At 40.3% G+C, this 13,128-nt stretch overlaps 1 protein-coding gene across 1 annotated transcript in view; it reads right to left on the minus strand.

Moving 5' to 3' along the window:
- Positions 1–13,128, minus strand: part of LOC136863557 (fibrillin-2) — a 618,768-nt gene that overhangs the window by 198,165 nt on the left and 407,475 nt on the right. Inside the window, exon 7 of the mRNA XM_067139937.2 lies at positions 1,065–1,260. Coding sequence (XP_066996038.2) covers positions 1,065–1,260 — 196 coding nt within the window. The remainder of the gene's footprint in view (positions 1–1,064; positions 1,261–13,128) is intronic.

Below are 13,128 nucleotides of genomic sequence, written 5' to 3' on the forward strand. Positions count from 1 at the left end.
GAAATGAATATTCAATTTCGAATATGGAAAATAAATTAATGACGATAGATCTTGATAAATTTAGGAAAAGGGCAGCAGTGTGGTGTTGCAATGACACTTAAGTGCACTGCCTCGGCTTCTCCTCTTAATTTCAACGCTTCATTATAATATTTATTGGAAGATTCTGGGTGCTAAGAAGTTCTAAGATGATATTGCCATCGGGAGTTGTACGAGGGTTGGCTTGAAGTCAGAGGAGACTGCCAATGTAACCACAATTTTAGCACCATTAGTCTGACGTGACATAGCTAGTAAAGGATTAAAAATGAGATTGTTGTCGTTTTACATGACTTTAAATACAGTGAACGTGAGTTGCTGAATCCACAAATTCACGAGCAATTCAGAACACAAATACGTGAATTCTCATTCAAAATCCACACATTCCCTGACTTGGGTTTCAACTACGGCCAGTTTGATGAGATACTAGCAATAATAAATAATAATGTCATTAGGTTTCACGTCCCACTAACTACTTTTACAGTTTTCGGAGACGCCGAGGTGCAGAAATTTTATCCCGCGGGAGTTCCTTTACGTGCCGGTGAATCTACCGACACGGGGATTACGTATTTTACCACCTTCAAATACCACCGGACTGATCCAGAATCGAACCTGCCAACTTGGGCTCAGAAAGCTAGCACCTTAACCGTCTGAGCCACTCAGGTCGGTATACTGTACTAGCATTAATACATAAAGCTAAATTTTAGTATTTTTCATAAGTAGATTAACTCCTCATGATCACAAGTTGGTAGTGGTGGTGGTGGTGCTAGTGGTGATGCCTTTTTTAAAGAAAAATTACAAATGCGCAACGACTCTCAAGATCGCATGGTAGCTTGAGAAGTGAATATGTACGGTAACGCATGAAATAGTGTACGCTATAAAAGTAAGTAGAGCAAATGCCGTTCGGAGCTTACGGTTCTTAACAATTGTCCTTTATTTTCTGCCTTGGAATGTGTTAAGAAATTCTGACATTGCACGATCAAACTATAGAGTTTTAGAGAGGAGAATGTATTGCATTTTGCTTAGCTTACCAATGCAGGTCTTGTCGAATTTGTGGAAACCTTCCTTGCATCCACACTCGAACGAGCCTGGAGTGTTGACACAGTAATGTTGGCAACCATGGTCACCCAAGCATTCATCTTCATCTAAACATGTGAAGCCGTCATGGTGCAGTCTGAATCCAGGTTTACAAGAACAAGCAACTTTACCATACTCATTTGAACACACCTGTGAACAGAACAAATCATTGCAAATAATCTAAAACAGTTTCATTAAGTTCAAATATATAAAACAATATCACCGAAAAATACGAGTGTGCCTAATAAAGAAATCTTAGAGCAAGTCACCGACACCAAATAACAGATTACGAGTAAATAATCAAAACCAGATTCTATACTTATTTTACCAGATACAATATGAATGTTTCAAAATAATCAACCTTCAAATGTTCCGAAACTTTTTAGCGCTTTACTTGGACGCATGATGTATCCGAGTGAAGCTTTCAACAGCCCTGATTTGAGTAAGGAGGATGTGGTTCATTCACAACTTCATCAATCATGTACTGTTATTGTGATTTGTTGGCTTCTTGTTCTCCGGTGCTTCTGCAGTAGAGCAGTGCTGTTTGTCACTTAAGCAAAGTTTCAGCTCCCTTAATCATTGGTCCATCTGTTACAAAAATCGTTATTTCTGCTCGGTCTACATTCCCAGTCAGGAAGTCGAAAAAATTAAGCAACGAGATTTCCACTTCAGGAGGTGCACATGGCTCTGAGGTTCACTCAGCCTACACCATATATGAGTACCAGGTTAATTTCTGGGGCAAAGGGCCGGTTGTATAACTAACCACTCTACTACACCAAGTGCCAAGGTTGCGGATAGTGGAAGCCTTTACCTTTCACCCTTCCAAGGGCCTTTATGGCCTGTACGGAGATGAATTTGATTTGCTATATATCCGCTGGCAGTTCCCTTGCCGCTCCCTGACTGATTTTCGACCTAGCTTGTGAACTTCCCTACTGACTTACTGCATCAGAACTTTCCACTCCCAATGACACGAAGTATCGTTACATAACAATGTGAGTGGCAACAGAGATCATCTAGAAAATGGCTCAGTTTCACACTAAGCATTTAATGAAAAAACATTATGCGTACATCAATATGTTAGTTCATACAATTCATACGTGTGGGGTCGCGGGTGCGAACGGCGTCGCACATGTGGATTTGGCCCTGTTTTACGACCGGATGCCCTTCCTGCCGCCAACACTATATGGAGGGATGTAATCACTATTGCGTGTTTCTGTGTTGTGTGAATATGAATAGGAGAGTGTTGGTACGGACACAAACACCCAATCCCCGAGCCAGAAGAATTAATCAGAAGCAATTAAACTCCCCGATCCGGCCAAGAATCGATCCCGGGACCCTCTGAACCGAAGGCCAGTACGCTGACCATTCAGTCAACGAGTCGGACCAATCATTATCTGTTATATTAGATAAAAATGCTGCTACTTAAATCACAGTTCCTAGTGATGTACTCAGCGGCAAATGCATCAATTTCCTTCTGTTCTCGCCAGAACAGATAACTTAGCCTTTAAATCGCAAGTTTTGGTGTTGTTATGATGAAATACAAAATGTTAAATCTAATCACCACATATTGTGTTAGTCCCTTTTCCTGATACGGGGTAGTGGATGAGGTGAAATGAAATTATATGGCACGTTTTTACGGCTGGATACCCTTCCTGACGCCAACCTCAGTTGAAGAGCTAATGTAGATGAAATGAATGATATTTAATGAAGTTGGGTAAGGAAGTGGATAGAATCGGCTGTGGGCTATGAACAGGAACTGTCCGTGAACATGGGAAACCACAGAAAAGCATTCTCAGGACAGCCAATGCTGAATGCAGAGCTTGACTTCATAGCGTTAACACGTGCGGCCATTCCGATTGGTCTAATCACCATGTACCAAAGGCAAGAACATAATCATTGAGTACATGTTCAATAACATCTTTTAATCGTTTAATCGACTATAATCCGTATTAAAAAGACCCTCGCCTAGAAAACAGACGATAAAAAAGTTCATCTGGACAAATTTGATGGAAGGCCTCCTTCTCATACTTGAAATTCATCATAAACATTGATAATCATAAATAATACAGCAATTTTAAACTAGCAGTATATCCAACCCTTATCAGTTACGTTGTGTAATGTATGTGAATACGACGGGGGTGTACCCTGTGGCGACATCAATGGTGAAGCAGGAGTCAGAGAAATACAGATGAAATGAAATGGCGTATGGCTATTAGTGCCGGGAGATCCCAGGACGGGTTCGGCTCGCCAGGTGCAGGTCTTTTGATTTGACACCCGTAGGCGACCTGCGCGTCGTGATGAGGATGAAATGATGATGAAGACAACACATACACCCAGCCCCCGTGCCAGGGAAGTAACCAATGATGGTTAAAATTCCCGACCCTGCCGGGAATCGAACCCGGGACCCTTGTAACCAAAGGCCAGCACGCTAACCACTTAGCCATGGAGCCGGACAGAGAAATACAGATAATTTGTGTCGATGACGTTGCAGTAGAGGATGTTTACGGAGTCGTAGAGTATCATGAAAAAATACGATACAGTCGATGATGTCCAGATGACGGTAATACGAAGTTGATGTTATTTTACATGAAACTTTCCCCGCTTGATTTTTATTCAAACCCTATTTTCAGCGACTTTTTCACGGACTCTCGACAAAGGTAACAATATGAATGTGGTCCTATAGTTGACAAGCGTTCATTTCTCCAGTGGGTGAATGTTACCTTTATATTTTTATTCTATTCTGTGTCCCTTGTTTCAAAATTCCTCCAGCTGCTTGAGCAAAGTAGCAACGTCTAATCCTACACACCGTTGCGTAAATCCACAATGAAACAGTCAGAATTCGCAACACTTCGGCCATGTACTTTTAAAAAACGGTTTTCAGGACGGACAACGAACAAAGTGTGCAGTCGAGCCAGTAAGTGTATCTAGACCAGGGAATGTGGTATTTATTAGGGCTGCATGCAATTAAAATTATTAAACCATGACAATGGGGTTTAAAAACAAATTAAACCGATGTATACTGTTTCAAAATTTATCTTATATATATAAATGGCTCACTAGGCAGTTTGTTCAAAGCTACAGTATATTGGCGCACGTTATTAAAGATCCAGACTACCGAGCTCGATAGCTGCAGTCGCTTAAGTGCGGCCAGTATCCAGTATTCGGGAGATAGTAGGTTCGAACCCCACTGTCGGCAGCCCTGAAAATGGTTTTCCGTGGTTTCCCATTTTCACACCAGGCAAATGCCGGGGCTGTACCTTAATTAAGGCCACGGCCGCTTCCTTCCCACTCCTAGCCCTTCCCTGTCCCATCGTCGCCATAAGACCTATCTGTGTCGGCGCGACGTAAAGCAACTAACAAAAAAAAAAAGATCCAGATTGAGCGGTGTTTGTGATGCTACAACCTACTATCAGTAAAAAGTATTTTATTCCGTTGTTCTTCAGTGCAGTCCACCTGTTCTCTGCACTATTTGTTGTGCAAATTTATTCACTCTTTCGTTTCGGACCCTCTTAACTTGCAGGAGTATACAGAATTCCTCATTCGATGTGTTTCTCACTCTTGTGCGCTGGATATATGGCAAGCAGGAAGCTGCCCAGCAAACTGAAATAAGTCATACTGTCTGGGTAGAGTTCTATAAGAAATTATTGGGAGGTGAAGACAGATGGGGACTGAAAATAGAAGGGTGTGGTCTATCAGCAGGGTTGGGATGTACTGTGACTTCATTAGATAAGGAAATAGTTAGAATAAGTAAGAGAGGTCGTAGAAAAAGCTAAGAAAGGGAAATCAGAAGCTATTTGGGGGGGGGGGGGTATCAAACGAATTTTGGAAACACGTGGCGAAGAACTGACATATGCTAGAAAGCATTGTTAAATTATTAATAAAACATTTGAAAGATGAGAATTTCCGAAATCTTGGCAATAGGGAGGGATTTGCCCAATTTACGAGAAGAAAGGAGAGAAAACAAACCCAAATAGTTATAGAGGCATAACATTGCTAGATAGTTTATGTAAAATATACACAGGGGTTTTGGCAAAAATGATTATGAAATGGGCGGAGGGGGCCTCAATATTTATGAGACTCCAGTCGGGCTTCAGATAAGGGATGAGATCATCTGACAATATGTTTGTGGTGAGAGCAATAATGGATAAATATGTAAAAATGAAAGGAGGAAAATTGTACATCACTACTATTGATTTGGAAAAAGCATACGATTCTGTGAGTATAGGGGCTGTTGTGGCAAAGATGGGAAGAATAGGGATGTCGCAAAAGATGATCAGAGCGGTGAAAAGCATATAGTCAGAAGTTAAGTGCTCAATTAAAGTTAAGGAAGGTAAAGTAATTGGGGAGATAGTCTCCAAAGTAGGGCTGAAACAGGGATGTAAGTTGTCCCCTATACTGTTTTTACTCTTTATAAATGATAAATTTCAATCGAAAGGCTTTACATCGGGGGTTTACCCAAGTCTTTATCAGGATATTCCGGCTCTCATTTCTGCAGATGACATGCCCCAACTCACACTGACTCCTGCGAGTATGCAGAGTAGTATAAATGAAGTGATAAATTAGTGAAAAGATTGGATTTTAAAAATTAATATACAGAGAACAAAGGTAAAAAGGGCTATAAATTATCAAAGAATGAAAAATGGTGGATGGGTGAGGCAAAATTAGAAGTTGTTAACAAAATAGAGTACCTGGGTATGATAATAAGTGGAAATGCGAAATGGTCAGAACAAATAAAAATAGCAAAACTAAGGGGTATGGGTTCACTGTCATCTATTAACATGTTAGAGGAAAGGATGCCAAACACAGATTACAGAGTGTACAAAAATGTATTTAATGCAGTAGTTAAGTGAAATGTATTGTACGGAGCAGACATCTGGGGAGCTGAAGAAAAGTTTCTACACCAAAAAGGGAAATGAAGGGAATGATATGGTGGAAAATGGGAGTACACAAAAATAAAGCATACAGACATAATAAGGATGATAACAGATGTTTATTACGTTCTAAAGAAATGGGATGGGCACATTTTATAAAAGATAGTTTAGATACAAGGGAAATAAGAGAGAAATTTGTGGATGAGGGGGACAGGAGGAAAGTTGATAATGAAACTCAATTGTATACCATTTTAAAGTTATTGAACAGAGAGTGGATGCACCCGAGAAGAATTGCTAAATTATTCAATATTGTTAAGTGAATGTGGCGAAATAAACTGATAGAGGTAAGAATTGATACATGCTAATTGATGACGGAATTGTACCTAAGATAACGTAGACGATATAACTTTATTGAAGCCTAGAGCTATTAGGTACGTGGATTATACTTATAGGTTATAAATAATGAAATGTCATATTCTATTTAAATTGCATGTTCTAATAATATAATATCCATTAGAAATGTTGGACGTAGTATGCAGGGACTGAGGATGACTACTGTGGTAACCCTCACTTTGGGGGTCATGTTTCCGGAGTACCCGATGGACCTCTATAGCATGTGCGAGAAGTTTCATGTTTTCTTCTTTGTTTGTTTTGGTTTGATTTTAAAAGTTCCATTTATTAACATAATCTTTTCTAAAATTCATTCCAGGCTATAGTTTCTCTGTTTTATAATTATGCTAAAGGATATCAACTTTTGTATACTGCACGTATCCAAAATAAGAAAAGATTACAATAAACAATACCCTCTCCCTAATCTGTGGTGTCCGAGATCATGGGAGACGGGTATTATCTTACCTTATATATATATATGTCTCCAAGTCCTTCAGGGGTCCTCATTCTAACATTCGTTAGAAGTATTTCGGGTACACAATATATACAGCATTGACACTCTCCATGAATAAATAAAGAGACTATTCACGTCAATTGCTCTATACAACAATATGGTACGGATTTAGCTGATATTTAGTAGATGACCTCAAATGTTCCTTTAGTTTAGTTTAGTTTAGTTTAGTTTAGTTTATTGCCTTTCTTATATGGCGGGGCTCAGGCTATGAAGCCTGCTATTATGCCAAACCATATTATACAAGAGCTTATACAATTTACAGAATAATGTACATAACATCATATTTTACATATATTTCTAAAAATCACTAAAATTCATTTACTTAACCTCTATAATTTTGTATCCTTATTGATAATTAAGAGCTAATTATTAAATTTTTACGTCAGTGAAATCTACTTTTTACATATTTGAGTACTACATTAAACATTTCCTTTTAAATAGCCTCGGATTGCCTATGCCTCTAATTTCAGTTGGGATTGAGTTCCAGGAACAAGGGGTAGCTTGCTTAGGAAGCCTGATTCCACGTGATAGAAAGCGCTACAACTAAGTGATCTATTTACTTTCGAAAACTAAGTGGTAAAGTGAATTTTAATGTGTACTATTTTGATATCTATGTAAAAGTTAGAGACCGGCATTGCTTCTATCATTCACGGCCATGCTCAGATCCCGACGCCGTGCGAGTCACTATCCATATAGTGATGGGTTGCGACTGGAATTGCGAAGAAACAATTCCATATGCCTGAGAAATCCAGTACCCGATTCCGGAACCGATTCCGAGGAACTCGTAGCATTATCTACGATACAGATGTGAAGACACAGAGGGCACGAATGCATTCTGAAAGTGTTTGTTTTATCCAAGCTTGTTCTCACTGGAGATTCCTGGAGTTATGTATACTAATACGACTGGAATTTGAACGGTATATTGATTCTCCCTTGCATATAAGCAAATTTTGTGGATTGTCAAAAACTCAGCCGACCCTGCGCTGAAGGAATAGCGTGCCTGTCTCTTATCCGGAATCACCGGGTTCGATTCCCAGCCTGGTCAATTTTTACCTCGATCTAAGGGCTGGTTCGAGGTCCACTCAGCCTGCGGGATTACAATTGAGGAGCTATCTGACTGTGGGATGGCGGTCTAGGTCCAGAAATCCAAGAGTAACGGCAGAGGGGATTCGTCGTACGGACCACACGACACCTCGTAATCTGCAGGCCTTCGGGCTGAGCAGCGGTCGCTTGGCATGCCAAGGCCTTTTGGGGCTGTTACGCCATGAGGTTTGGTTTTGGTCAATAAATAAAAACTCGTACGGGGATTATATCATACCGTATCATACCATTTCTACAAAATACAATTGTACTACTGTACTAATTGTACTAGAAACGTTTTACGAACAGATTTGGAGACAACCTTACCTACTGTTAAACAGTGATGACAACAATAGTAAATACAGTATAACAGTATTAATTATAATATTATTAATATTATTAATAATATTATATATTATTATATATTATTATTATATAATATTAATAATAATATTAAAGTATAATAATAATAATAATAATAATAATAATAATAATAATAATAATTACTTCGTACTCGTATGAAATGTTAGTTACAAATTAAGTGTTACGGAAGATAGGCACGAAGCTAGTAGTACTTATGTGGGTTATTTCCAGACTGAACTTCCACGTGATATTAGAAAACCACATTAGGGCGCAGAATATAAGCATAAATAACAATGTTCAATTCTTCATTCAATATCGAAGTGTTGTTGTTTCCAGGCTAACTGGCTAAATTGTTATTTCGTTATTGTGTCGCATAATTCATTCATAACAACCAGTAAGACATTCCATTTAAATGGGCTATTGGACCGTAGAGTATACACCTCTAATCGTACGTTCGGTTTTTATTGTTTAATTTCTTTAGGAATAAAATGCGACAAATGATCCTAAAAAGTATTAAACAAGTGGGACAAGTTGCTGACATTAAGAAAAGATGCAAAAAGGGGCTTGCATTGAGAAAAGGTGCAAAAATGTGTAACTAAAACACAGTTAGGGGTGTTCATTTTATGTTTTCTTTGCAAGACAAGCTAATTTGGGCATTGTAATAGCGAAAGAGAATTAAGGTGCAGCACCTAAAATTCCTAGCTCTACATATAAGTTAGCTGACCTCAGAATGGTCCGGCCGAGTTGCCTGCAACACCGAACAGAGCAGCCTCTGCTAACTCTCTCTACATTCGGGAGGCGGTGGGCTGATCCCACCGTCGGCTGTCCTGAGAATGATTTTCTGTGGTTTTCCATTCTCCTCACTAAGGTGAATGCCGGAACAGTTCCTTTTATAGGCCACGGCCTCTCCCCTCTCACCTTCTCCGTACCTCAAATCATCGCAATATATCTCGCTTGCGAGAGGGCGTCATCTTCTAGAAGGTCCGCCCTACTCCATCAGGGTACGGAATGGAAACATTTCAGTTGTAGGTGTGTGTGACTCGAGATTACGTGTTCAACAGCCTCACGGCCACCTGACATCAGTACTCAGTCTCACGCACAGAATGTGAAAAGCGCTTTCTCATAACTCGGGAACATAGAGTTTGATTAGACATAAGTTTTTCGTTTCCCGTATTAATACAGCAGCGGTCAGTATTAGCAAAGAAGAATGGAAGAATATCACGAAAATTTGTGTACTGATAATGTTATTGTCTTTACGCCCCACTAACTACTTTTTCGGTTTTGGGGGAAATTTGTGTATTCATGATGGCGCAAAAATGTTATACAGATTGGGGCAAATTATAGAATCGTGAACATTCATCAAGTGCTGCCAGATCCGTGCACTATATCACGTAATGTGCATGACATTACCAATCGAATAAGAGAGGTCAACCTCCCTCAGATTCACGATACAGCAGGTAAATATTGTTTGGCATGGACCACGGACAGGATTACAAGAAAGTTAGCTACACAACTGTCACAAGCCATTGTTTCAGAAAACTGAATATTTTCATACTTAAGCCTTCTTACAGTCATATTAACCGAAGATAATAAACCGGTGATAATCTCGGAAGAGAAACAGAGACCAGAATTATATCAATCCGATTCTGGTCAGAAACCTTGCAAAAATTGAATTCGAATCTAATGAGGGCAGTAATACCAAGAAAGTGCTCAACATTTACTAGTGATTTCTTTATGCAGCCCATACTAAATATTGAGCACAGTTTCCCGTAATACTTTTCTTTTTGCTAGTGGTTTTACGTCGCACCGACACAGATAGGTCTTATGGCAACGATGGGATAGGGAAGGCCTAGCAGTTGGAAGGAAGCGGCCGTGGCCTTAATTATGGTACAGCCCCAGCATTTGCCTGGTGTGAAAATGGGAAACCAAGGAAAACCAGGGCTGCTGACAGTGGGATTCGGATGCAAGCTCACAGCCGCGCGCCTCTAACCGCACGGCCAACTCGCCTGGTCGTATTACTTTTAAAGAAGAGTTTCTAGGAGAGTATTCGCCAAGTGACTTCTTCTCAATATCGGCCTGAAAGGAAACTACATCTTGCATGAAACGCATCGGACAAGTAAATAAATCTTTGCAGTGATAATGCGAGGTCCGCTGGAAATTCTCGCCTTATAATTCGATATCGGTGCATAGTCAAGATGGTGACGTGAGAAATAGCACAGTGCTTCAAATAAAAATGGAGAATTGCTCAGTCCGGTGGTATATGATGGTGCTCAAATACGTCAGCCTCATGTTGGCAGATTTACTGGCACGTAAAAGAAATCCTGCAGGACAAAATTCTGTCACCTCGGCGCCTCTGAAAACCGTAAAAAGTAGTTAGTGGGACGTAAAATAACATTAATAAACTGGAGAACTATGCCAGACGTTTGGTAAAGCAACTGTTTAAATTTGTAGGTCCCTTCAAAGAAAGTTCCGAAGAATTGGAAGCAGATGAACCGACTCTGCCATTAATTCTACTGTGGAAATATGAGCCCATGAATCATATTTCTACCAAGCAAGTGGCTGCATGGTTTGAGACACGTAGCTGTCAGCTTGCATTCGGGAGTTAGTGGGTTCAAACCCCACTGTTGGCAGCCCTGAAGATAGTTTTCCGTGGTTTCCCATTTTCACACCAGGAAAATACGGGGGCTGTGCCTCAATTACGGCCACGGACGCTTCCTTTCCGCTCCCTATCTTTTCTATGTGTCGGTGCGACGTAAAGCAAACTGCAAAAATAATCACCTTGCTGGACATGGAAAGAATTTTGAGGTAAATTTTACTGTCGTAATGAAATGGAGTAACGGAGAGTTCAACTTCCTCGTTATCAGTCACATTCCAATGTGATCTTTTTTTTTTTCAAGAAGCGAAGCACCGAGCTCGATAGCTGCAGTCGCTTAAGTGCGGCCAGTATCCAGTATTCGGGAGATGGTGGGTTCGAACCCCACTGTCGGCAGCCCTGAAGATGCTTTTCCGTGGTTTCCCATTTTCACACCAGGCAAATGCTGGGGCTGTACCTTAATTAAGGCCATGGCCGCTTCCTTCCCACTCCTAGCCCTTTCCTGTTAAATCGTCGCCATAAGACCTATTTGTGTCGGTGCGACGTAAAGCAAGTTGTAAAGAAAAGAAGCGAAGCCGTTGAAAATACGTGCCGCAAAATTCATTGAAGAGAAACTTGTGCTACCACATTTACATTAAGTACTTGGCAGATTTTTTGTGGCCTGCATTCAACCACCTACCAAAGTTATATGAGCCAGAGAAAGAAGAGGTGTACTCGGATGCCCAAATGAGATGTGCTGCCCATCGCGAATTACCTACACACTGGATTCCAACACTCTCGCCAGCCATGTAGTCCGACTCGTTGGCTGAACGGTCAGCGTGCAGGCCTTTGGTTCAGAGGGTCCCGGGTTCGATTCCCGGCCGGGTCGGGGATTTTAACCTTAATTGGTTAATTCCAATGTCTCGGGGGGCAGGGTGTTTGTGCTGTCCCCAACATCCCTGCAACTCACACACCACACATAACACTATACTTCACCACAATAACACGCAGTTACCTACAAATGGCAGATGCTGCTCACCCTCAACGGATGGTCTGCCTTACAAGGGCTGCACCAGGCTAGAAATAGCCACACGAAATTATAATTATTGTATCAGCCATATAAGCCTATGGTATTTTTTCTCAGTGGAGGAAAATACGTTGTTCCGTGGACGAGGTGTCACTATAACTTGCGACAAAATACTTGGACTGTGAAACATTCTGAAATGGTTGACAGATCATTCAGAAACATACCCATTGTTGTCCTCAGTCGCCAGAAAAGTGTTCTGTATACCTGCGACAAGCACCGCTTGCAAGGGAAATTTCGCTTTTGCGGGACTTGTTATAACGAACAGACAAACATCTCGTCTGAAAATGCAAATTCTGGTCCTTAAGAACGACATGGGCCACGAGCACAGCGGGCTCTTGTAACGTAACTTTAAATTGCGAGGTTACCGATATTCCTTATGTTTTGCTTATACAGTATGTTAAGAATGGTATCAAACTCAGCTACTTATGTTAACGAATACTGATGTATATGAATGTATTGTCTGATTAACTGTTATGTATTCATTGGATGTCATGAGTATTAAATTCCAAGCGGCGGTCGGTGATTATTCTATTGGTGGTGCCAGAAAATTCAAAATTTGTAAACAAATCTTTCAAAGTTGCAGATAGATACAGTGGATATTTACCATTTCTGTAAGTAACATGACATTTTGTTATCTAACTGTGCTATTGTTTAAGACCGTTCGTTTCATTAGATATCAACTGAAACGAATTTAGAGACCGATGAATTAAAATAAATGTTTACATGCATTTTTTTACAATTCCCGTTTTAAGAAAATTGTTCAAATTTAAACCTCTCAGAAAAAGACGAAGCAAATATATGTAGGGCCTACTCACCAAAATTATTTGTTCCAAAACCTGGAACGAAGCTTTTAAATAAACTAACGGCAATGGTACTGAAGGTAAGACATGCTTTTCTCACATAGGAATAAATAATCCTGGTATTGGCAACACAAACATTTGGTCACAATTTTTTTTTTTTTTTACTAGGGGCTTTACGTCGCACCGACACAGATAGGTCTTATGGCGACGATGGGATAGGAAAGGCCTAGGAGTTGGAAGGAAGCGGCCGTGGCCTTAATTTTAGTTGCCGCGAAAATGAAATTAACAAAATGCCTTGCCTTCAACTTGAAGGCTTCAAAGGTACTTTGCACATATTCAGT

Source organism: Anabrus simplex, chromosome 2 (assembly GCF_040414725.1).
Source record: "Anabrus simplex isolate iqAnaSimp1 chromosome 2, ASM4041472v1, whole genome shotgun sequence".
In the NCBI taxonomy this organism is placed as follows: Eukaryota; Metazoa; Arthropoda; class Insecta; order Orthoptera; family Tettigoniidae; genus Anabrus; species Anabrus simplex.